We start from the raw sequence: 26,727 nt of genomic DNA, 5'->3' as shown, positions 1-26,727 counted from the left end.
AGCCCACCAAAGAAATCCCCAGTGGAATAAAAGGAATGTCTGTCCCAAGATTTATCTAGGAGGTGTGGGTGTGCGCCACCTTAGGGATTCCTCAAAAACAATGGAACTGAAAACAGAAGACAAACAGAGTTCAAACAGCACCAGGAATCAGGATTGGGTTTTCCGAAATAGAGGAATCAGGCCAAATGAAGCTTTCTGACACTGCATCTGGGATATCATTCTGGGGATCAGAAAGAAGCAAAGAAAGGAATAAATTCAACTTATGCATCAATGCATCTGTTCCCATAAACCCTGTTCTTCAGCTGAAAAAATCTCAATTATCAAGACTCAACCTTACTGATTATCATACAAACTCTTGTGAAGCATCAGGATAAGTGTTATGCTTAGTGCCCAGGGAGCGCAAAAGGCATGTGCACCCTTTTTGTGGACCCCAGGACACCTTGGTATTACAGAAGGTGCTTGTGCTGTCCCTTCTGGAATACTGAAATCACTGATGCACATTTAGCACCAGGTCTATCTTGAGTGGGCATGGACCTATGTAATGAAGGAATCACTCTACTTCTGAACCCTATTATGGATGCAGGTGCAGAGGCAAATAGGCCCTTAGGAGGAGCACTGGCACTGCACCCCAAAGAATGATGCATTGTTAGTGCACAGCTTGAGGGCTACCCCCCCCCACAAACATCACATTCCAGGTGAGTGGAGTGAATGGCTGCACCTGCCTGAAGTGGGATCCCTATGCCCTCTTTAAAGTGCAGACGATGTTGATGTTGCCTGCACTGAAGAAACAGAGTTTTATAAGCAGCAGTTCTATCTTTTACTGCATGCACTGCTCCCAGGGCAGCCACAAATTTGCTTCTGCCCGGGGGAGCAGTATATTTATGATAATAACGTGGACTAACAGAGCCGGCTTCAGACGAACCTTCTGAAACCTGACAGATTGTATAGAGAAGCCCTAATATCAAGATGGGCAAATATATTAATATGTATGATTTATTATGTTAAAGAAATGCAAAATGTTCCCTTCTAAGTCTTTCTGAAGATCAAGATATATAAACTGCATTATCTAGTATTGATTTTTTTTATAAATGTATTTTTATAGCGTTTTCCAAATAAAACAAAACATAAAACAAAGCATGAATAGACAGTACACATTGCATAGCATTCCACATTAACCCTGTAGGGTAAGCATATAACAAAATGACCATCTCGGTTAAATCTAGACATCAGATCTAGTATTGATTATTAATCGTTTAACAAATTATCCAGCCACACAGCCATAAGTGAGTGACTTTCAGCTTCTGGCTGGCACCTTCATGAGAGTTTACTGTCAATTTCTAGATCAAAATAATTATAAGAGAACACTACCCTCAGTTTGCTCGTGACAATGTGCCACCTACCATTGGACTTGGTCTGGCCAAAACAAATAAACTGGTTTTATCCAAATAAATGGTAAGATTATCGTCTTGATTGCAGACGCCTAGCCAACTGAGCCTACACTGTAAGCCAATTGTAGTACTATCCAGTAGTAGGTAGACATCAGCCATGCAAAGAACAGGGTTGTCCTCACTACCCAACTAGAAAGGAAATCTGGCAGATCCTCCAACCTCAGTAGCTAGATCTTAAATATAGATTTCAACAAAAAGGAAGGGAGCAAGTACATATCATTGTCTAAGGCCAAGCTCAGTAAAAATGGGAACCCAAAGGCCATCCTTTCTTGGGAGCTTGATGCAGGACCAAGTGCCACAATGGCATCACTCATGATATGAACAAGCCAGTAAAGACTGCTGCAGCCTAACATCTTGGTGCACAGTTTACCCTGCCTCTAATTATAGGGCCAAACACTTAAATCCACATATCGTATCAAGTAAGGCTTTTTTTCTGTTGTTCTATGTGGTTTCACTCTATTTATGCACCACTCAGATTATTGTTAGGCACACAGTGCTTGAAGTAGCATGTCTGGATAAACTTTCCTAAACTGATCTCTCTCTTTTTGGTTCTAGGTTTTAAATAGTTGTGGTAAATATTTTACCATAGGCCCTTGAGCTCTCTGTTGCACTTAATGTTATTTGAAGTAAATGTAAACACTCATGAATTTTATTCAGCATTTTTTTCCAGTTTATTAAATTAAAAAACAATCTATGTGCTACCCCGAATTCAACAAATGTACCTCAGTGCATGTTATGTGTCTGGTGTGCTTCATTAGAAGCTGTGTACAATACACATATGTGTTCATCTAGGGCAAATACATAAAATATATTTTATCAAACTTGAAATCAAGGTTTAACTTGTACCTCGGTTACCTATAAGACTTCACAGGTGTATGTATTCCTTACTTGACATATGCTCCCCAAGTCGTGATCCTAATGATGCATTAGTCACATCCCCTAGCGCACACCTCACTTTCTCCTTGGTGAATCCCAGGATTCCTTACACAAATGAATAATAAAGGCTCTTAATCTCTTTGAGTTGTGAAGTTCTTTTTTATTTCTTGAGTTCGTTTAATTCATGAAATTATCTCTTCATTTAATCATTTCATGTCTTATAGTTCCCTTATTGACATCATCATTTGAAATCAGTCCAATGCATTTCGGGCGTGAACGCCCTTCATCAGAGACCATGTGCTAAAAGAAAACAGTAACGATATATTCAATGACATCCCAATAATGGACATAACACAAACATAAAATATGCTGTTGTTTCGTACTGTGAAAACATACGGTAATGGCAGCGTGGTGTTACCAGTGTAACAAGAGAAAAAAGTGCAACGAGTGAAAAAACCCTGTGTGTTCTGAATTCGTGAACGCTGTGAGAAAAAGAATAAAAAAGCTAATGGGCTCTTACATGTCTGTTGCCGTTTTAGAAAAAGCGGTCATCCATAGAAATTTGTACAACGAACTGCGGAAAGAAAACGTTTGTGTCATAAGAATTATTCTAAACCATGGTAGGCATGCTACATAAGCATTTTTAACAATGACATTTGCTGCTTACTGTTAAGACGCGACGCGTCTCTTCTCTGTAAAGCTGGCAAGTGGATTATTGACGCTCGCGGGTTTCTCGGGTCAAAGTTGACGAGTAACCAGTAATCTAACGTGTGCGTCATAAATTCGGCATTGGCGTGAAACGCGTGTCGTGATTGGTTGGGTGTCCGATCATGTGACCAGCAAAAAATGCGATACGACAATGTGGCTGAGAAGGCTAGTGTGTGACCCAAATGTAAAGAATGCATACAATAAAGTTACACGATACAAAAAACAATAAGAATGTCTAAATAATACATGTGATTGAATATAATAAATATGCGGTGTCATGTTTCTCATTGTAAATACCATATGACCATACATCGTGAAGCGTCCAGAACAAAGGCTGTAGCTTGCCGATTAAGTACTGTCCCATGCGAAATGTACTGGCTGTTAGTTTATAAATAAGATGAAAATTCAATCCGGTCGTTGAGACCAAATGGTTTATTTGAGTTCAATAAGTAGATCCAACTGTTCTCTCTTTGTAACAAATATTTGTTGTTGACACGACCTTCCTTCTTGTCAATGGTTTCTAAGATCAAAAACTGTAGTTGTGATACATTATGGTGTTCTTCTGAAAAATGTATGGCTACAGATGATTTTGTATTGTGAGTCCTGATGTTCGATTTGTGTTCATTGATTCTTGTTTTGATCTTACGTTCCATTTTGCCAATGTATACCTTCCCACACGGGCATTTTAGCATAAATATTACATTTGCGATATCACATGTGGCGTTTACTCGTAGTTTAATGGTGTGCCCTTTCATCGGGTGGGTTATGCTGTTGCCTCTAATGATGTTGTTGCAGTTCCCACAATGTGAGCATGATCTGGTTCCACGGTATGTAATTAGTGATTCTGTTTTTATTTTCAACAATTCCCCTACATTTTTCGCCCTAGTGTATGCAAAGATGGGAGGATCTTCGAATATCGAGTTGAAATCTGGTTCTGCCTTAAGGATTTCCCAATGGTTCCTGATGATTTTTTTGAAACTGAGGCTCGCAGTCGAGATTATTGACACTACAGTCGTTCTGGTGTCTTGTTTTTTCTTACGCACTTTAAGTAAGTCGTTCCTCTGTATCTGGTCTACTTTTTGTTTTGCTTGATTAATTATTGCATCCGGGTAACCTCTTTCGGCGAATCTGTCGCCCATTTCTTTGATCTTCAGGGTAGCTTTCTCAGGATCTGAGGTGATTCTCTTAGCTCTCATCATTTGAGAAAAGGGTAGGTGTTGCTTTAATGCTTCTTGGTGAAAACTATGATAATGTAGAATGTTGTTTCTATCAGTGGATTTCCGATACATTTCAGTTTCTATTCCTCCGTTTGATAAGTTGATGCAAACATCCAGGAAGGTGATTGTTCTGTCAGAGATCTCCCATGTAAGTTGTATTCTCTCGTCTACCATGTTAAGGTTAGTCAGTGCTTCTTCTAGTTTGTCTCTCGTGTTGGTCCAAAGAATAAAAATGTCATCGATATATCGCACAAACACTCTCAAGTTTGATGTCCAAGTCGGATTGTTTAAAATGTGATTTTCTTCATACGATTTCATGAAGGTATTGGCATACACTGGGTCTGCGCAATTGCCCATTGATGTACCTACCAATTGTTGGTACCATGTGTTATCATATTTAAAGTAACTATGGTAAAGAGTAAAGACCATGAGTTCCATCAGAAAGGTTTGTAATGGTAATTCATGGTTGGTTGATAATATGGCTTCTTCCATGGCTTCAAGTCCAGGACCATGTGGGATTGATGTGTATAATGATTTTATGTCTGCAGTGCAGAGGATTAACTGTTCGTTTTGTTCAGTTTTTATCATGTTCAATCTGGTTAGAAAATCCGTCGTGTCTCGAATGTACGTGGACATTTGTTGAACTGTGGGTTGGATATATTTATCAATGAAATAACCTATCGGCTCATGCATACTGCCTTTGGTGGAAACAATTGGTCTTAAAGGAGGATCCAAAAGGTTTTTGTGAATTTTTGGCATCATATAAAAACTGGGACTCCTTGGATTTGATTTGATTAAGAAATTCTTTGTCCTTTCATTAATGATACCGTTCTCCTTTGCCTTGATGATGATGTCTGTAAGTATTTTCAGATATTCGTTGGTTGGATTGTGTTCTAGCGGAGCATATATGGTAGAGTCTGATATGTGTTCTAAGATTTTCTTCTGGTACATACTGGTATTCATTACAACCAGGCCTCCGCCTTTATCTGCGTTAATGCATGTGTTATCTTGGTTGTTGGCCAAGTTTTTTTAATATGCTCATGTCTTTATTGGTGATGTTCTTTATCCTGCTTTTTCCACATTTCATTTTCATCAAGTCTTGTTTGACCAATGTTTCAAAAAAGTTCTAAAGTCCTATGGCTCATTGGAGCTAGAAAGGAACTCTTGGGTCGCGGCCCATGAGTTGATCAGGTTCTCGTGTAGGTAAATCCGGAGAAATATTGTCAAAAAAATGTCGCAGTCTGAGTTTGCGCATAAGTTTAAATAAACTGATTTCAAGTTCGAGTGTGTTGGTTTGTGTGGTAGGGACAAAGGATGTCCCTTTCTGTAATAATGTGAGCTCTTCGTGTGATAATGCATAATCAGAGATATTAATCACTAAATGATTTTGACTGCTGGTTTCTTTTTGTCCTTTTTTGTTGTTGTGCTTCTTGTGTTTGGAGGATCTTTTTCCCCTCCTGGGTCGTCGGTTAACGCTAGGCCTTGCTCTAAAAAAGGCACCTCTCTGGTGCTGGTTTCTGTGGAAGTGGTTGGAATTTCCTCTCTGGTGGTAACTGGTCCTTTCTTGGGGGGTTGACTCTTTGTTGAAGGTGGTCTATTAGAAGCATCACTGCCTGATGAGGAAGTGTCAGTGTATGGCGTGTGTGGTCGATTCCTTCTCCTTTGGGCGTATACATCTGCCCATGTGTACACTTCTCCCAATTTATAGTCAAGTGTATCGTGTCTGAACTATCTGATTTTTCTATCATTGATTTCTTGTGTATGCTTGTTAATCTGTTCGTTGATGTCCTTCAGTGTAATTGCGAGTTCTTCTGCTGACATCATGTTTGATAATTCTTCTGAGATCTCATCCATTTCTTTAGTAAGTTCACTGAGGATCCCTGAAAGTTCTTCAATTATTATTAATATCAGATCGAGTGAACATTTGTTTAAAATCACGTACCATCGATCTTGAAATTTTTGGGAATTCTTATACAGTGATGGTTTGAGTGCAATGCGTAGTCCCCTTGGAATGCGTTGTACCCTATGGTACTTTATAAGTGTACTTGCATGTAGTTTTTGATTGACGTGTCTCTTTGACAGGTATAAGAGTTGTTTTATATTTTGTTCCTTGGTTCTGTTGCACGATGTTTGGTCAATTTCTTCGTGTATTAGTGAATATATCCTTGAAGCCTCATCTTCTCCGAATGCGAAGGTGTCAGCCCTCGCTTCTGTGCTTTTGGAGATATCTTCGTACTGCATTGTAGTGTTCAAGTGTTGATATTCCTTCTGTGAATTGCTGTTGATGTTGCGGCGTGCTGCTTGTCTCCGTGACAAGTGGGGTATAATCAATAGCTAATAAAGGAATAGCGCACAGCCTATTTGTCAATGGTAGTGATATAATTTGTTTTTCGAGTGGTTGAAACCACTCGAAAAACAAATTATATCACTACCATTGACAAATAGGCTGTGCGCTATTCCTTTATTAGCTATTACTTGACATATGAGCATAAGCACACAATTATTTTGCATTTGAGCAGCATATTGAACTGAAATTTTGTCAACAGCTACCTATCAAGTCCATACGTACTCATTGACCAAGCACCATTCAAAAATGTAGCTTCCTCCTTCATTGTAAACATTTCTATCCTCTTCTTGATAGTTCTTACCTAAAGCCTTGTAGATCACCATGCCCACTGTTTACAATCTATGATGAAATAATAAACTAGTATTACATTCAGCGTCCCATTTTTACGTTACGACTACCAGACACAGCAAGTCAGGTAGTGAAGACCTGTTGAAAAAATGCTAAAAGCTTAACTAGGAATGTATTTCACCCACTGCATACCATTGGCTTTTTGTTTTGTCACTCACAGCTGCTTTCTTTCTATTCACTGGCTCTGTATTAGACAATCCAGCATACTTTTACCCCTCATGTGGAGCCTCACCTATTTACCACCTCACTGATTGGCTCCTTCTGTTCTTCCAGAGTTCTTGCGTTTCGAGAACTCATTTTTTTCTCCTGAAGCATTCCATGAGAGTGCATGTTTTATCCAACTGTCTCCTATGTATGGTTCTATCCCATCCTTGTGCTCTGTGTCACTCTTTTAAGTACAGTGCACGCCTGTGCAACTCTTGTGATCTCAGTTACAGTCTCGCCCATGTGCTGCTGCACCCCTGACCTTCACCTGTATTGCTCTATTGCATGCTTCTGTTTTACTTTTTTTATATATAGCTTGCACGTGGCTGCAGGGGCATTGGAGAACTTTACATTAGGCACCGGTTTACATTAAGATCCAGTTACATTGCACAAGGTTACACTACTAGGTTCAAAGTGGGCAGTCATGGCCATGAGTCCACATCGGCTGCCCCTCCCTCTCTGCTTTCTGTACTCTTCATTTAGTCTGTATGCTTCAACCCACCCTCCGTGCTGCTTAAATCCCTCTCCTGACTCCCTTTCCAGTTACTTTTCATTGGCAAAGACAATAAGTCCTTACACAGAGACGTTTTGACGTTGCCATTGCTTTAACAATCATTGCCAATGTTTGTTCCTCTTTCTCTTAAGTCTGTTTACAGGGTCCTACTTTTCTAATCTCTCCAAGGGTTTTTTTCCCCATACACAATATACCCATCCTTGTTTTTTGCCAATATGACTTTCTCCTTTACTTCGTGTCTCACTCCTATACCAATCCCCTCACATATATAAACTCTTTGTATTGTCTCTGGTTACTTTTATACGCACCTATTTCTCTTTCTTTGTCACCAGTTATGTTTAAAACCCATTTATTTCGATCAACATCATTTGTATTATTTGAAGTAGTCAGTGTGCAGGTAAATTCCACTGACAGCCTTGTGTCCAGTGCCGTCTTAGTTGCAGTCGCCCGGGAGCCCCACGAGGATAAGGGCACGTGCAGAGCAGAATGTAACACTATTTTTCTGTTAAACATTTGTATTCCTTTGAGTGGTTGTGTAGGCAGGGCGCAGTGCACTGCTTTGCCGAGGGGCCTATAATGCTGTTAAGACGGCCCTGCCTGTGTCCACTCAAGAATGAGCTTGTGCGGTGAATTATTTACAGAGTCCGATTAATGCAAGCCCTTTGTTTCAATACCAGTGCCAAGTTGATGAAAGAGTAGGAATGCCTGCCTATGTCCCCTCTGAGGACTGTCCAAGAGCTGCTGCTATTTCCATCAACCAGAGCTGGCTCTCGTGTTGTTGGACAGTGGTCCACTTTGCACTCTGGCATCAGCTCAGAAAAAGGCATCAGTAAGAATGGTGGCTTCTTATGGATCTATAAGGATACCAGACTTGGGGCAGATACATGTCTTCTGTGCCTGGGAATGGAACATGGGTTCTGTAAATCCTCATCTCTTTATCATAAGGACTACGGCAGGGCAAGCTCTGCATTTTGCACCAATATTAGCATATACTTTAATGCAGGGGCGTAGCTTCCATTGGTGCAATGGTTGCAGTGGCACTAGGGCTCAGAGGCCTGAGGGACCCTGTGAACCATGAATATTAATGTATTTCAGAGTTCATATAGCAGGCAGGGATTTGGGGGAGTGGAGAATGTCCTTTCTTGAACTAGGGTCAATTACACGCTGGCTACGCTACTACTTTTATGCACATTAATTTACGAGCATTTGTAGAGCGCTTTTCTTCCATCTGTATGCTCAAGCAGCTCTTTTACAATCTGGGCAGCTTTCACATTATTTCCATTCTGGTTCAAGCATAGCTCATGTATATAATGAGAGGCCAATGGAGATACACAGAAGTTATTCAGATTTTTGGAGGGGGTACTGCCATATCGATGAAACCAGTATGAGTGAGTGATTGTGAGTGAGTGTATGAAAGGAACTCCTCATAAAGCACCTCCATGCCACTCTGGTGTCCTCGTGAAACTATACAAAAGAGATGACGAATAATTGAAGACCCATGAGGGGCAAGAGAAGACGTGATGCAGATGCTAGATCCTAAGATCCTGTCTCTTGGATTATCTGTACCACAGGTGACTCTTTTGATGAATGACAAGGTTGAGGTACTGTCTGTTGCAAGATATATTGTTAGCTTACAGTGGGCTTACAGCCCACACATTGCTTACTGTTGGTTGGCTTTATTGCCACTCTCGTTTGTATACTTATTTTTCGCGCCATCATGTGGTTTTTCTTTCATCTTCTTGTGTTTATCCCTCCCCTGGAGCATGGAATCATTACTTGTGCCCTTTTACTGCTCACTTTACAAGCACTAAATTTTTATTTATGTTTAGCCACTAAAGAGTGCATGTGTTTTCCAGTTCTCTCTCTGGTGTACTTGTCATGTCCTTGTAGCCGGACTGCCGATACACCACACACGGGACTCAGGTGAGTGTATGCAATATTCTTTATTGTGTTTGCAGCAGCGAGCCTCGGCACGTCCGTCCCCTTGCTCAGTCCTCCTTGTGTGTGTGTCCTCCCCTTCCTGTCCCCTAACAGGATGTCGTGTCCGGTGACCTGGTCACCTCCCTCATGACCCACAGGGTCTTAGTGTCCCCTCCTGTCCAGTCGCCCAGTCGCCCATCTGTCAGGTCACTACACCTCCCCCCTTGTCGCAAACAAGTTTTGGTACATACAAGCAAATCTTTGGTACATTTCACTGGACATTGTCACCCCCTTTTATGTTGACAGTATTTGCTGATGATACTGGAGAGTTATAGAGAGAGAGAGAGAGAGAGAGAGGGAGAGAGCGAGAGAGAGAGAGAGAGAGAGAGAGAGAGAGAGAGAGAGAGATAGACATTGATATCCGGAGAAAGTGTGTCCACAGGTCTCCGTTTCTTTGTATCTCCTCAAACAGTCTCTTGGACTTCTTGCCTTCTCTTTTTGGTCTTTGTTCTATTAAATCCTCTTGTGCTGCTTTCCTTTGGGCGTCTTTCTTCAGCCCATGTTTCGGCCGCTCCTCTTCTTTTGACTTTGATTCTATAGAGTACGACTCATTCCTGGTGATGTGGTATTGTCCTGCTGACGCCGTTTCCATTTGCCCTTCCACTTCCATTACCGTCAGTGGGTCTTTTGCGAAAGTGCTGTCTGACTTCCGTGGTTGTCTTTGTCGAATTAGTGCAGTGTCTCCTTCTTTCGCTTTTGCATCTGTTGCATGTCTCTTCCGATCAACATACGCCTTCATTCTTGTTTCCGCTTCTTTGTCTCTTTCAGCTATGTCTTTTTGTTCCACCCTTTCCACTTCTTTCACTTGGGGCAACCTCATTCTACTTGATCGCCCTAACACCAGCTCCGCAGAGCATCTTCTTGTGGGGCTGTGAGGGGTGTTTCGACAGTCTCTCAGCACCTGACATAGTGCTTGTCCAATTGAGATCCGTGTTGGCTTGTTGCTCTGTATTGCCTTTTTGATCATTCCCTTAGCTCGTTCGGCCATTCTGTTTGCTTGCGGCAACAGAGACGCTATTCGTCGATCGTTGATCCCAAGGTACTCCATGAACCTTTTGCATTCGTCACTAAAGAATGCTGGTCCATTGTCTGTTTGTTGTGTCTGCGGTAACACCCATGCTGCCACTATGTCATCCAGGGCTGGCAAAGTTACGTTGGCTGATGTTGATTCCACTTGTCTCCCGATGAGGAATCTGGATAATTCATCTATTACTACCAGTAGGTAATTTCCTGCTTTCAAATGCCCGTAGAAATCAGCTGCCAGCTCTGTCCATGCTGCTTTTGGAAATGCGGACATTTGCAGTGGCTCCTGCTTTGATGTGGGCCCCGTTATTCGGCAGATGTGACAGTGCATCACACTTTCTTCTCCCATGTTGTCAAATCTCGGGAACCATACTTTTTCTCGCACCATTTTTTTTGTTGCCACAGTCCCTCTATGTGACTCATGTGCCAATTCTGCTGTCCTTCTTCTCAGCGTCCGTGATATTATTATCCTGGTGCCTTTCATCACTATTCCGTTCTTCGCTAATCTTTTTGAACGCCAACAGCTCTTCCTTCACTACCTTTTTTTTCCAGCTGCTGTTGTTGTTGGGGTGCCTCCACCTTTGCTGTGTGGTCACCTTCATTATGGTCTGCATGGTGATGTCTTGTTTTGTCTCCTGTTCTAGTTCTTTCATTGTTATTGTTGCCGGTGTGTTACGCTTCAGTGCAAACTTTAGATGTTCCTCCGCCATCGTTGTCGCTTGGGACACTTGTGGTAGGGTTTGCTTTGATATATCGTCTGCTGTATTGTGTTCCTTCCCCGGCTTGTGTATCCTTTTGAAGTTATGATCCATCAGCATTGTCCCCCACTTCTCTATCCTGGGCGGTCTCATTCCTTTTCGGTGTCCGCATGTTGTTACCAGTGCTTGGTGATCTGTTATGATTTTGAATAGCTTTCTGTGGATGACCATGTGGTAGCGTTCACACGCCCACACTACCGCCAAGCTCTCTTTTTCCGGCTGGGAGTATCCTTCTTCTACGTTTGATAGACTTTTGCTCCCATATGCCACAATGTGTCTTGGGGAATCTTTTCCTGCTTTGTGTTGTGCCGATATTGCTCCCAGTCCCACTGGGCTGGCATTTACAGTCAGTTCAGTGCGCTGCTTGGGGTATTCTTTTAGTATGCTTCTTTTCTCTGGCATGTTGTATGTCATGGCCATGAGACCCATTGTCTGAGCTGTGATGATGCTCAGCGAACATGGCACCGGGATGTCGCCCTTCAGCACATGAATGTCCTCTTTGATCCTTTGGTCTTCGTGTGTCAGCTCTTCTGTAAATTTCCCCATGTTTGTCACTTGTTTCCGTGACCCCCAAGTGAAAACCTCAACTCGGGACAGTCTCGACGTCTGTTTTCTCTTCATCTTTCCGTATTCCGATCCACACATGATGTTACATGTTGCACCGCTGTCCAAGACAATCTTTGTTTTGTGTGATCCTACTCCTATAGTCACGTACTCTGCCTTTTTCATTTTGCTTTTGCCCCCCAGGTACCTTCTTTTTTCTTTTTCATCTTCATCCGTTGACTCTGTGGTAATATCCGTCATAAGATAGAGTCGTTCAGTCCTTTCTTCTTCTTCTTCCTCTTCTTCTTCTTCTTCGCCTGATTCTAGTGATGAGCTCCTTTTTCCTCTTTCAACATGTCTTCTTGTTGACACTTGCGGTCTCCATAGTCTTCCTCTGTCGTTCCTGAACTGCACTCATTGGCGTGCGCTGGCATAGCCATTTCTCCCATTCCATTTCTTGCACATCTGGCCAAATGTTAGGCATGGGCCTCGATGTGATTCAAACAACTTGAGGGGTGGCCGTCTTCTGTATTGTGCACTTTGTCTTTCTAGTTTCGTCTCTGGCATCTCTTCTATTCTCTGTGCTCTTCCTGGCACTTTTTCGTTGTTTCCCGTGCTCTTTCTGGCACTCTTCTGTTTTCTGTGCTCTTCCTGGCACTATTTGTCTGTTTCCTGTGTTATCTCTTCTTCTTTTCAGTGCTCTTCTTGGCACTCTTTTGTTGTTTCCGGTGCTCCTCCTGGCACTCTTCTATTCTCCGTGCTCTTCCGGCACTCTTCTATTCTCTGTGCTCTTCCTGGCACTCTTTTGTTGTTCCCGGTGCTCCTCCTGGCACTCTTCTATTCTCCGTGCTCTTTCGGCACTCTTCTATTCTCTGTGCTTTCCAGGCACTCTTTTGTTGTTTCTTGTGCTCTTCCTGGCACTCTTCTGTTCTAGGTGCTCTTCCTGGCACTCTTCTGTTCTGTCCTGCGTTTCCTGTTTCTTTGGACCTTTTCTCTTTGTTGTTTCTCCTTTTTCCTTTATTTTTCTTTTATTGCATTTGCCTGTGCTTTATTGCTCCATTGCTGCTTAAGTCAACACTTTTTTTTTTGCTTTTCTCTCCTTTCTCTGAACCTTTCTTTAGCTTCTCTTGCTCTTATTCCAGTCTTTTAACACCTTTCCTTCTTTTTCTTCTTTTTTGCCTGACTCTGTTATGGCTGCTCTGTTGTTTCCAATGTCTTTTTCTTTTAATGTCCTCTTTAAAATGGCCGCCGCTCTTCTCGCGAGATTTCGCACTCGAAATCTCGCTCTCGCCTGACTCTAAAATGGCCGCCCACCACGCTCTCACCTCCTATGGTCCAGCCGCCTGGATCTAAAATGGCCACCGAGATTCTCAGCCTCTCGCGAGAGCTCGCGCCTCTGATTTCGAAGCTTCGCGCTTACCGCGGATTTTCTTTGCTTGCTTCAGAGGCGGTCGGGTGGGCTCCGATATCGCTCCTCTCCTCGTTTCTTCTCTTACCAGCTGATCCAAGGTGGGCACCTGGTTACTCCTGATGGCGAGGTCAGCATGCGAACGTCGATCCACGCGTCGATCCACACGTCGATCTGCGCGGCGGCTTGTTTCCCTTCGTCGCCAGTTGTCATGTCCTTGTAGCCGGACTGCCGATACACCACACACGGGACTCAGGTGAGTGCATGCAATATTCTTTATTGTGTTTGCAGCAGCGAGCCTCGGCACGTCCGTCCCCTTGCTCAGTCCTCCTTGTGTGTGTGTCCGTCCCCTTCCTGTCCCCTAACAGGATGTCGTGTCCGGTGACCTGGTCACCTCCCTCATGACCCACAGGGTCCTAGTGTCCCCTCCTGTCCAGTCGCCCAGTCGCCCAGTCGCCCATCTGTCAGGTCACTACACTTTTATACACATTAATTTACGAGCATTTGTAGAGCGCTTTTCTTCCATCTGTATGCTCAAGCAGCTCTTTTACAATCTGGGCAGCTTTCACATTATTTCCATTCTGGTTCAAGCATAGCTCATGTATATAATGAGAGGCCAATGGAGATACACAGAAGTCATTCAGATTTTTGGAGGGGGTACTGCCACATCGATGAAACCAGTATGAGTGAGTGATTGTGAGTGAGTGTATGAAAGGAACTCCTCATAAAGCACCTCCATGCCACTCTGGTGTCCTCGTGAAACTATACAAAAGAGATGACGAATAATTGAAGACCCATGAGGGGCAAGAGAAGACGTGATGCAGATGCTAGATCCTAAGATCCTGTCTCTTGGATTATCTGTACCACAGGTGACTCTTTTGATGAATGACAAGGTTGAGGTACTGTCTGTTGCAAGACATATTGTTAGCTTACAGTGGGCTTACAGCCCACACATTGCTTACTGTTGGTTGGCTTTATTGTCACTCTCGTTTGAATACTTATTTTTCGCGCCATCATGTGGTCTTTCTTTCATCTTCTTGTGTTTATCCCTCCCCTGGAGCATGGAATCATTACTTGTGCCCTTTTACTGCTCACTTTACAAGCACTACTTTTTTATTTTTGTTTAGCCACTAAAGAGTGCATGTGTTTTCCAGTTATCTCTCTGGTGTACTTCTTCCCCATCCCCTCCTCTGCTCTTGGTGTTCCTCTCGCTCCCTGTGTGCTTCTCCCTCACCTATGTGCTTCTCCCCCACTCCCACATATTGCATTCTCACCCATGCGCTTCTCCTCACCGGCTCCACTTTGCTGTCTTTAGCATGTTCGTTCTCCCACCTGTGCCGGTGTGCTGCTTCTCCTCACCTGTGCTGTCTGTGTTGTTTCCACCCATCCACATCCCATTTTGTTCCACTCTACTGTTGCTTCTGCCCCCTGACCCGCCCATGTCCCTTCTGACCCCCTTTCATGCCTCTTGTGTTGCTTCCACCCCATTACTTCCAGACCTGCGTTGCTTCCCCCTCATTGCTTCCACCCACCGACCCGCTCATTATCTAAAAGAAAAAAAGCCCCTGTATCATTTTGTTGACTTGTGCATGTGTGGTATGCATGCCTACAAATTGGCATGACCGACTGCTCCAACAGTTTTTTTTAAATGTCTTCAGCCTTGTTGCAGAGCATCGGGAATACTGTGCAGCATGGTTAAAGGCCATTGGCAAAGCCAATAGGTCCCAAAGACGAGGCCTATTGACTTTGCTAATACTGGTTCTTAATTTGTCTCTGTACCCTCCTTTGAGAATTTTTTGAACTATTTCTAACACTTCAGAACAAATCTGTAACAAAATGAAATGTTTCACATCATTAAAGTGTATCACTAGGAGTGCTTTGGGATTGCATCGTTGGATCATGCTTTTGAGTTCCTCTCAATTGATTCCGACAGCATGTGCATTTTTCCCCTCTTTTCCTCTCCCACAAGAGCATTTGAGTAAAAAACATAGAGCAGGTACGGTTAATGTTTCCGTTGAATTTTTTCCTCTGTAGTAGGATGAAAAACATGTTCTCCGTTCATGAAATTGAATATTGCTCATAACTGAAGCTTATATAGGTTCCTTATTTGTCTATTTTCAAACTCAAAGTCATTTGCATTTCTAATTCTGTGTATTTTTCTGTTGTCATCAGATTTAGTTTATTTTCTCGTCTGTGTGCGAATGCTGGATCGTTTTTGAAGAGCCTTGTAGGTTTATGGGCAGGACAGATGAACTTTCGATGTTATTTTTTATAATTCTCTTAGCGTGCTTGTTTTTTAGAGCAATATAAACTGTAATAAAAATAAATTCATTTGAATATTTGGGCAGAAACTATTAAAGTGTTTTTCTTTGACTAGGGGCAATCAATAGTTTAAGGTGCATTTCCTCTTTTACACTTTTTTGATTGTCCAGTATAACTTCTGGTATTTGCAATATGTGGGAGCACATGAAGTGTTTTAGCAGATGGCATGGATGACAGTGCTTCTCAAGTAAAAGATAGTTTCTATCCATGATTTTTTTAAATATTGTAGATAACAATCATTTTGAGGATAATTAGCTGTAACAACAAATTCATTAATTGTGTGATTATGAATCATGATTATGAAATGTATTGTATCATATTTGTTGTTTAAAACAGTAATCCAACCCCAGGCATTTCCAGTTCATATGGTAAATATATCATTAATGGATCTGAAAAAAGAGTGTTCAAGCCTTTTCCAATAATTATGTTTATGTCTTTAACAAATGATCCTCTATTGCCTTTATCCGTGTTTGTTAAAAACACCGATTAATAGTGTGAACTGCAGATTCCTTTTGCAATCATTACAGTTAACATTTAAAACTTTGAAACCCTAGAAAAACCAATGTGCTATATTCAACATTCATATTTCAAATTTTCTAGGATGGTGGATGCAGACAATGGCCCTGAAGAAGAGCAGAAAGAAGAAGGAGCAACTCAAAACAACTGGAATCAGAATCACAACCAAATGGTGATGTGAAGGACCCTACCTGGCTTCAGAAGATCAGACCACAGTTTTCGTAGTTTAACTGAAATTAAAGGCATGTAAATAACTCACTCATACATAAGTTAAAATTTTAAATTACAGCACCTGTTTTGCTGAACTGTGCACTAGGTGGGTGTGCTATGAGTTGTGACAATCATGTGGAACTGATGTATTGTATCTTTAAAGTTTATAATCAAAATAAAAAGCATACTATAAACATGCATAAATAGTTCAAGGGTGAACTTGCACTTTGAGTTCTATGAAAGGAAAAATCAAAATATGAATGGAATTGTCTTTTTTTTGGCACAGAACTGCAGTATTGGGCAAAGTACAAATACAATGTTAAAGTGTTAACCAGATTGCATTGTCTTAAGGTGATATAAGTACCTATGTGTATGAGTATTCTGAAAGAATGTAAACAAAGGCAAATATTACACAATTGTCAAACTGACTACTTATTCTAATTATTCATAGATGCCCTTCTTGATGTAGCTCCAGGACAGTTATTCTGAACTAGGTGTTGGTGATGTATGTGCAGAGTCCCAAGTCTTTGGGTATCCCAAACGCATTTCCTAGATTTTCTGTACTTAGTTTAATAACTGATGAGCTGGAGCAAAATCTTAGCCCTTTCTCATACACATATTTGCAACAATCCTGTTTGAGCATGTTAAATGCATCTCTAAGAAATCATGCCCCCAGCTTAATTAACACATCAATGGCTATTCGGGTTTGAAGTCACGTACTGGTGTCAGCCTTGTCAAAAAATTGAGAACCCATCTTAGTCAAAAATCAGAGTGGACAGGTAAAGACATGAGCATCCTGGAAAATGTTTGTTTTGATGTTGTGGCTTGTGCATAGACACTGCATCAGTCTTCAAACCCAGTTAGCAACTCTGGAGCTGAAGTAACGGGGTGGGGTTACATTGATCTGGATTCTGAATAACGGGCCAGTGCTCATGACTCCACAAAATGACTCCCACCTATGGTAATATGAAGGCATTTACAAAAGATTTTTGGTATATGTGAAACCATTAATGAACTGTTAGTCCATATCTTATATTTTTACAGATTACTGCTTGCCCAGTCCTTGAGCTGTTGTACAAACAATGGAGTAAAGATACAAACAGTGGCGGCTCGCAGAGGTAATGCTGTGGGGTGGGGACGCGGGGCAGGGTGGGGGTGGTAGTGGAGTCCAACATAGGACGGCAGATATTTATTTATTTATGTTTACCTTTGCCGTCGTGTGTTGGACTCCACTACCCCCCAACCCAGCCCCGCCGCTGTCCCGCCTTCCCGCCCCACAGCGTTACCTCTGCAAGCCGCCACTGGATACAAAAGCAGGGAAAGAACATTATATGGAATAGCAATACGGACAGTTCTTACTATTTTTTCAGCTCTTTGCTAACCTCAGAAAATTGTCTAGTGGACCGAGTACCAGTTCTTGCACGCACGTTTCTTGACTGGTATAGATTGACCGACTAATAAAAAGCAATAAACCAGGTACTAACACCCAGCATCAATGCAGTTAGATATCCATGAAGCCAACACATGCTGGTGGTCAGGGATCAAATCACAGAAAATTCACAGAAAGTTTAGACCCCTGGAGAGAAATCATCCACTAAACCAAAAATAGATATCACGACTTTTGCAGCCAGTGCCTCTTCAATAGTGACTGCATGGTTCACCTCTGGTACCGACTTCAGCTGAGCTATTGCTTTTCATGTCATGTCGACATTCCAGGATGGGGTTATACGAGACTTGGTATGTGCTGAATTCTTCTTTTAAGTGTACCATAGTATTTTCGATCAGAAGTAAGAAGGATGGTTAGAGAAAACTCGTCTGCTGTATGGCATACCGTTTGTTTAGTGGCATACATTTAGCAGTGACTTAATATGCTGCATGTGTTAATATTTTGAAAGGGAATAAATAAAGATACGATTAAATAGGAACAATGACAAGAAATGTATCTATGAAGTAAAAGAAAAGCTGTTTAAGAAAAAGTCGGAATGTTGAAAAAAACATCGCAGAGAACACGTGCTGGAACTTGGTAATGAAACTTGCACTATTTTTTAAACTCAGCCTGGCAGTAATGCATATTAGTTTATATGTCACACTTTTTATAGTACAACTGTGATAAACTGTAAACGATGTTGGTTCTTGATGCTTATGTTGCTTATTGCGCAGGGTTCGATATTGCTGCAACTAATCAACTTTTTAAGATATGAAAATAAGAGTTGAGGCTTGCTAGAGATTTTGGCTGTTGAATAAGGCACATTTTCAGGTTGTATGGCACTAAATTTAAGTCAACAATTTCATCCTATAACAATACTACATCCACTGGTTCGCCTGACACTACATCATGAGATACGTATACATCTACCATTTCTAACTCCACATCTACTTACATAAACTTACCATACAATACAGTGTTTAGACTCACCTAGTAGTTGCAATATTTTTGTCATACATTTTTCACATGTGATATAATAACCCTGTACTGGACTCACTACTGGGGTTAATGAAACTGTTGGCAGGCTCACACTGGTTTCTCTGCTAAAAAGTCCAGTCAGGGCTTTAAGTGAAACGAAAGATTGGCGGGTCTCTCAAAGGGCGTGGCCTGCGTAATTAGGGGCGTAGATGAAACACGAAAAACTACATTGTGTGAAATTGCTAACACTTAGGAAATGCAAGATTAAATAGAATTTGTGAAATACAAAGAGAAACTAAACTGCTGACGTGGATTACCTTAACGATTTTCAAACACATTCTTCAGAAATAGATCAGTGTTTTTGTCCCTAAAGTTAGGAACATGAATACAGGGTTTGATTTGGACCCGTTTCAATGTCCATTTGTAATTACTACCAGGTCTCAGAGCCGGAGGGACCCAGCCCACTTAAAGCCCTGCGTCTGTGGCAGCAGTATGGGTGCCAATGCAAGTTTCAGCAGTCGCGGCTGGTGACATTTGAAAATGGCGGGGCGTAAAAGTTGTGGACTGCGCACTGTGGCGAGCAAGCTGAAGGAGTCCTAAATGGAGCGAAGGGATAAATAGGATGGGGAGGGACCCAGGAGCGATTGGAAAAGAAAATGTTGTAAACAAGGGAAAATGGCGAGCACTAAGCAGTGTAGGAGAAAGAAGTTAGAAAGTAATGGTATTGAGGTGAGAGGATGACAAAGCAAACAGAAGGAAAACATACGGGCGTTACGTAGGCATAGTCCTTTCAAAGGCAGAGGTAAAGAAGTCAATAAACTTAACTTACCTTCCTTCCCGCCTTCAAGTTCCAACTCCAGACTCCCGAGTCCCGACTCCCGCCGCCGTCCTGTTCTTGAATTTCCCATGGTGCTCGTCGTCACGCTCATGCAGGCAGCCTCCCTCCCCTCCACCACCACACACAGCACAGCGCTGTGATTGGTTCGGCCGGTTGCCCTACCTACGTCATTTCTCTCTGTATGCTGCAGCATACAGAGAGCAGGGAGAGTGGGAGGGGTTACTCGAGGGCAGGGGGGAGTGGCTTGCCCACTGTTCTTAATACAGTTAATACTGTCTGTTTGGACAGCCTCTCAGGCTGCCCAAACAGACAGTATTAACAACAGTGGGAAAGCCACTCCCCCTGCCCTCGAGTAATGCCTCCCACTCTCCCAACCAGGAAGGAACTTCTGCTTTCTCGCCGTGCGAGAAGGCAGAAACAACTGGTAGTTATCTACTATTTGTTCCTCCCTTCTCGCACGGCGAGAAAGCAGTGGGGCAGTGCCCAAACGCCCCCATGGAGGATCCGCCACTGAGTTTCAGCTGTACACAAGTATGATTTTTCATAATTTCTGCACGGACACAGCTGCTGTGGAAGCATACTTGTACACCTGGCAAGCACAGACAGACGATCTGCCTCTGCTGTGAGTGTGGCCTAGGCATGTTCTGTATCGTTCGGTTGCTGAAATGCTTTAAGACTATTCTTTCCTTTCTCCAGATATAAGCAGAGATGGATGTGATCAAGACATTATTCTAGAACAGTATCTCACAATGGTGAGTTATGTAATTAAAACACAGCCTTGCACAATATCTTAAATGCTCTCCATCCACAGTTAAGTCTCTACTTCAGACTGAAGACACCCTGGGACCTTGGAAACGTTTGTCTATTCAAAAATCGTGCTAGCTAGAAAGGTGTGTTGAGCAGAAAAGTGACCTTTTTTATCATGCGCTAGAAATGGGTGAAATGAATTGCTGAATCCAATTTTTTTTCTCTTCCGTACAAGCAACTGCATCCACTCCCAGGTTTGATTTGAAATATTTTCCCCCTTAAGGTGCTATTGTGTAGTTCCTGCTAATCCATATGATCTGCGTGTTTGTTGGACAACATAAACAAGGGGCTTGGTGTATAGACTGATTCCAGACACCCCGCAGGATATGTTAGCCTAGAGATGATCTAACTCACTGTGCCACCGCAAGTCCTCCTAAACTTACCAGGGAGCGAATGGTTTCTGGCAACCACTGAACATTACAACCCTGTCCCCTCAAGGATCATGGAAACAGTACCGAACCACTTGTGCATGCTTATTCTCAAAGAGGTATACAGAGATTACACAGTAGGACATTTTTCAATATATTTAATAAACCAATGTTATTCTTGTATAAAATATGTGTGCTGCAATGATTAATAAACAGAAGTGGATAAAAGTGATTACAAGCACCAAAAGCGTAAATAGTAGATATAATTCTACCATGGTGCTAAATTAGTGTATATATGCAGTGATATAAAACAAGGCAATAATCCTACTATGCGCACCCTACACTAAGTGTACCTAAAGTGTGTGTAGATGTGGAGTCAATAATTCCCCCAAGGGACTATCCAACCCCATTACCTGATGGGAGAGAATGAAGGAACCCATCATGGTCACGAACTGGACAACCCTCATGAGATGTCTGACCGCTGCATGGTGAAGTCTCAGCATGCAAGTAGCCTTGGTGTCTGCGGAACAGCCTCCTCTCCTAATCTATCGGAATGCTCATCTTTTATAATACGAAGCAGCCTTGTGATGTGCGTATAGATTAGTGATGTTATGGTTATGTAGATAGCCCTGTTTCCCCTTGGAGGAAGATAAAGATTACGTTTTAACATAGTGAGAGAAGAGCCCTTGTTCATGATACCAGGGCATTGAGATAATGTGCCAAGCTTGATGTGTAAATAAGTTTAGTTTCAGGGACACAAATCCAACATTGTCAGGCACGCAAATATGTACAAATGGTCACTGCTGAAAAATAGGACCATGTAAGAAATACGCTGCTTCACCTCATGGGCCTAACCAAGGAATATAATAGTGCATTAGGTAGGCTATGCTTTTGATGGCTAGGTAGCTGGAGGCTGCACTCCTGTGGAAACAGCTGGACAGTTGCACAGTATATTGGAAGAAAAGTGGGGGCTTTAATTGCTTAGCCTTCCTCTCAGGGTACCAATCTGGCACTAGCAGTGGTATCCTTCAGAATTTCCACCTATTGAAAAAGGTCGCACTAGAAGGTTGTATCCCAGTTCAGCTGAGACGTGTCCACAGGCCTGAAAGAGCAAGCATTTGCAATACAATAGGTCTCGCATTTGCCAGGGTTTCAGCTATTGGCATTGTAAATGACAATGCCTTTTATTTAAGTATTGATTTTTTAAAACAGATAAATTAAAGGCATTGTTAGTTACAATGGCAATAGCTTAAACTCTCGCAAATGCGAGACCTATTAAGACGGGTATGATTTTGCAACACAACCGAGTGTTGCAAAGCATTTAACTTGTGTCCCTGCTGTAGCACTGGAGAGTGGAAATGCCATTGTGCATGCGCTACATTTTCATGTGTATTGGTGGCAAAGAAAGCGTGCGCCGTGTTAGTGTGAAAGCGGGTGCCCATGGTGTTAATCTTAAAGTGGGTGCTGTGCTGAAACCTAAAGCACAGTGCCCGAGTTGGGACTTAGATGAGAGGCTAAAAGGGCCATTAATGAGTTTGTGTTAATTTCGGACAGGTCTTAGCAGCCGTTGCAGGAAAGTCATGTCAGCAGTAGGACAAAATATTTAAAGAAAATAGTGCTCACAGACTAAATAAACATACTGTGTTATCACACAAGTGAAAAGTCCTGTCCTCATGGGAGGTTACTAATGAGGACGAGGCGTTAGGAGGGAGGGACTAACAAGCCTATTAAGGAATCTGAAGCAACCATTTAGAAAGGACAGTAACAAGAACCAATTGAAAAGATGGGCAGAGAATGGGAGGAGCATGAAGTCCATACCAGAGTACAGCATGCCTCGCAGAGCAGCGCATGCGCTGCCCAGGCTCGACCTAAAAAGCAAAAAGCTTTTCACTTTCCACAGGGCAGGGGTGGCCTTAGGCATGTGCAAACTGTGCACCTGCACAGGGCCACAAAAACCCCAGCGGCCACCACGCCAATATATATCCTCAATATAATAATCCTCTGAGGATGGATACATATTTGCGCGGCGGCCCCAGGCAGGGATTTGGTGGCCTCTGGCTCTGTTCCACTTCCAAACACCCTGACCCCCCCCCGTCTTCACTGGCCTCAACGCTCCGCCCCACCCGGGCCCCCTCTTCCGGGGCTCCCTACCTACGCTCCCTGCCTAGAGCCGCCCCTGCACAGGGTCTATGGATTCTGGCAAGACTTGCAAAGATGAAGAGCCAGAGTGGCAGTAGGTGTCCCAAGTGTTGAAATAAAGCCATAGACGATCTACATCTGTTTGTAAGCTGTTTGGTGGTACAAGAATATTGGCAAAAGGTTGGTTAAGGCAGCCTCTGAAATCTTAAGACAGAAAATAGAGGCCTTACCCTGATTACATTTGGGACATTAAGTAAAGAGGGAAAACTGATAATCCTATGCATATGATTCAAATCAATTGTATGAATTAATGGAGAGTAATATTAACTAACTGAAGTTCAAAATTAAAGCCTACGTAAATAGGGGGATCTTCCAGATAAACAACTGACTGCAGGCTTCAGTCCACAATTTTTTGAGTTGTTCTTCAATTACTTGTGAAGTGATATTTTCGACAAATTGGCAGCATGAACTGGTTATCATGTGAAAGATATGAAATCCACTGGGGATTAAAGGTTCAAATACAGGCTAGCAAGCCTCAGCCTTTCATTTCATTTTAAAGCTTTATTCGACATTTGTCATAAAAGCGTTCACCTAACCCTAATACAATAAATACTACATATAAAAATAATTCTAAAAATACATATTAAACATTAAATGTCGAATGAATACATGATAAAAATGCATCTGATTACATCAGATTATCACAATTCTTAAAAAAATAGATTTTCTAGGATAAAATACACTAATCCATATGACAAAATGCAAAATACATAATTCCTTTAGGATGCAATTGCCAATAACGATCGGGTGCGAATTAGCCATGACCAAGCCAAAAATGTTGCTACCCCAACCACAAGCAATGTAGAACAATCTGTTTCAAGTATCCTGAGGGCTTCAGATTGGCTACGGGTTCCCAGGATTGAGCACACAGGTTTTAACCATTTACGTCTGGGAGACAAGTACAGAGGACAACAGAACAAAAAATGGGAAATGTGTTCAGTTTGTTCATTACAATGGTGACAATGATCATCCCATGCCGGGGACCAGTGCTTCTTAAACGCGTTCAGCGGAAGTGTACCTATGCGAAATTGAAAATAAAGTTTTCTATCATAGGGTTTTTCAACAATATCCCAAAAAGATTCGCAAGAGGGGTACATTTTTATATTTAAGAAGCGGGATGTTAAATTTGAACTTGTACTGTCACTAAACATTGTAAGATATACCATTTCCCAATATAGGTCTTTTAACTTTGTCTTTGTCGGAAAGCAAGTTACATCTTTGGTTTCCCACAGATAGTCCAATTTCAATTTTATAAGGAGTCCCCGGAGCTCCCTTAACCATGGAATACTATGGAAGCAGTCGAATTTGATGACATCCTTCAATGCTGCTGCATAGTGGCTTAATTCTGGGGTCACCATAATCCGTCTCCAATATAGGAGAGGACGTAACCTCGCTATATCCTCTATGGATTTTCTTCCCAAATCCAGCTTTAACGGGATTGTCGGTGTACTTTGGGGGACCATCACGATCCCTCGTAGAAACCTGTTTTCAGCTCGACCCAATTCTCTCAAGTTTGAAAACCCCCATAGTTCAGAGCCATATAAACAAGCCCCCAGGACTTTCATAGAATAAATTTCCAGCACACAGTTTACTGGCTTTGTCAGTGAGGAGCGGTGTTTTAGTGTAATTGCGCCTGCTAGCTGCCTAAACTTTAATAAGGTCGTGGTTATATGTTGTTTCCAGCTCATGTTTTCTTGGAGGGTGATGCCTAGGTAAGAAAAAGAGTCCACTCTTTCTAGTGGTGTCCCTTTGTATTTTATTACACCTTTGAAGGTGGACTGCTGGTTGAGGCACATGAATTTTGTTTTGGTAGTGTTCAATTCAAGGCCCCTCCCATCGCAAAATTCACCAAAGGCATCAACCACTTTTTGGAGCCCACTGGGGGTGCGGGAAAGTAAGAGTGTATCATCCGCAAACATGAGGACTGGTACACGAGAGCCAGCAATTACTGGGGCGTCACTAGCAATCTTCTCTAGATGTTCAACAATACCATTTATATAAATAGAGAAAAGGGTTGGTGCTAGGACACACCCTTGTCTTACCCCACGTTCTACCGGAAAGGGATCAGTTACTTCTCCTTGTTTGCCCCATCTTATTCTTGCAAAATTGTTTTCGTGGAGACGAACAAGGAGTGTAAGCAATTTCTGGCTTAAGCCTACTTCCGCCAAGGTCTGCCAGAGTTTTTCCCTGGGGACCAAGTCGAAGGCTGCTTTTAGGTCCACAAAAACTGCATACAATGTCCCCTGCTTTAGAGTAACGTTTCTCCAGTAGATGGTTAAGAAGTGGAGAACTTGGTCAACGCTACTAGTTGAGGGACGAAACCCAGCTTGATAAGATGACAAAATATTTTTTTCGTCAATCCATTGCTGCAGTTTATTTTGGACTAATCGGCCCATTAGTTTTTGCGCTGTATCAATCAGACTAATGGGTCTATAGTTTTTAGCCAGGGATCGATCACCTTTCTTATATATGGGAATGATTTCAGCACCCTTCCAAGAAACAGGCACTTTCCCACCCATAGCCACCGCATTAGCCAGCATTGCAAAATAGCTACACCAGGACTTCCGATCCGATAGGAAAATATCTGCCGGAATTCCATCCATACCTGGAGCTTTACCCCCTGCTACACAATCCAGTACAATGCTCACATCCCTTTCAACAAATATAGGTGATTTGTAATAGACTTGTTGAGGAGGACAATCAATGTTAAACATGGGATTGCGAGCATACTGTGGTTGAAAATATTCTACCCAATTGCTTTTTGGGACATAATTGGTGGGCTGGAGTGCTATGCCACCCTTTGCCCATTTTACTGAGGCCCAGAAACGCTTTGAGTCCTTGGAGGCACACGCCTCTTTGAGTTCTTGCCAGCAATCCTCATCCCAGCGCTTCTTTGCTATTTTTTGAGCCTGCCTATACTGGTTTCTCGCAAGCCTTACTGCTTCTGCACTTCCTAATCTTAGCTTCATGCTAAGGTTATCTCTTGCTACCCTGCAGCTCTTATCGTACCACCCTCTAATCTCTTGTACCTTTTTCTTTTTATTTGGGGCTACTGTTTTAACAAAAAAACTTTGAATTTTGGTAAACAGTTTCTCGTGAGCAGCCATCATATAGTCTGTGAAGTCAGTCATCCCATGATGGGACTTAATCTTGGAGACTTCTTCCACCACTATTTCCTTTAGGGTCTCTATTTTTGGAATGTCTTCTAGGAGCATACTCCACTTCAAATGGCGGAGGTTATTTGAGCTTACAAGGTCTTGTGTAACCATCTGATCCCCTCTTGGGTGGTCGGGCAATTCATGGTAGGGATGGAGTGTCAGGCACAAAGGATTATGGTCACTTTCTATTTTGTCCTTCACTTCCATATCTACCAGTTTGTCCCAGGCTCTTACATCCAGAAGTATATAGTCTATTCTACTGGCCGATCGACCATTATCAAAAGTATTTTTCCCCATAGAGTCTGACGGTACCCGCCCATTTACTGCTCTGAGCCCTCTGGAAAGACAAAAGCTTTTCAGTTGAATTGCCACTGTGCTCCATTTTTTAATTACTGGGATATCTAGTTGAGGAATTCTCCACTTGATATCCTCATCTTCTGCCAGGATTCTATCCTCCTCGCCCATGGGTTCAAAGGTGGTATTAAAATCCCCACCTATTATTATATGGATTGACACTGGTAGCATTTCAAC

At 42.3% G+C, this 26,727-nt stretch overlaps 1 protein-coding gene across 1 annotated transcript in view; it reads left to right on the top strand.

Annotated features, from left to right (window-relative positions):
* Window positions 1-16,493, top strand: part of NPVF (neuropeptide VF precursor) — a 63,634-nt gene extending 47,141 nt beyond the window's left edge. Inside the window, exon 3 of the mRNA XM_078664379.1 lies at window positions 16,297-16,493. Coding sequence (XP_078520505.1) covers window positions 16,297-16,393 — 97 coding nt within the window. The 3' untranslated portion in view covers window positions 16,394-16,493. The remainder of the gene's footprint in view (window positions 1-16,296) is intronic.
* The last annotated feature ends 10,234 nt before the right edge of the window (window positions 16,494-26,727 follow it).

This window comes from Lissotriton helveticus, chromosome 10, assembly GCF_964261635.1.
Source record: "Lissotriton helveticus chromosome 10, aLisHel1.1, whole genome shotgun sequence".
NCBI lineage: Eukaryota > Metazoa > Chordata > Amphibia > Caudata > Salamandridae > Lissotriton > Lissotriton helveticus.
This window is presented reverse-complemented; position numbering and strand designations above follow the sequence as displayed.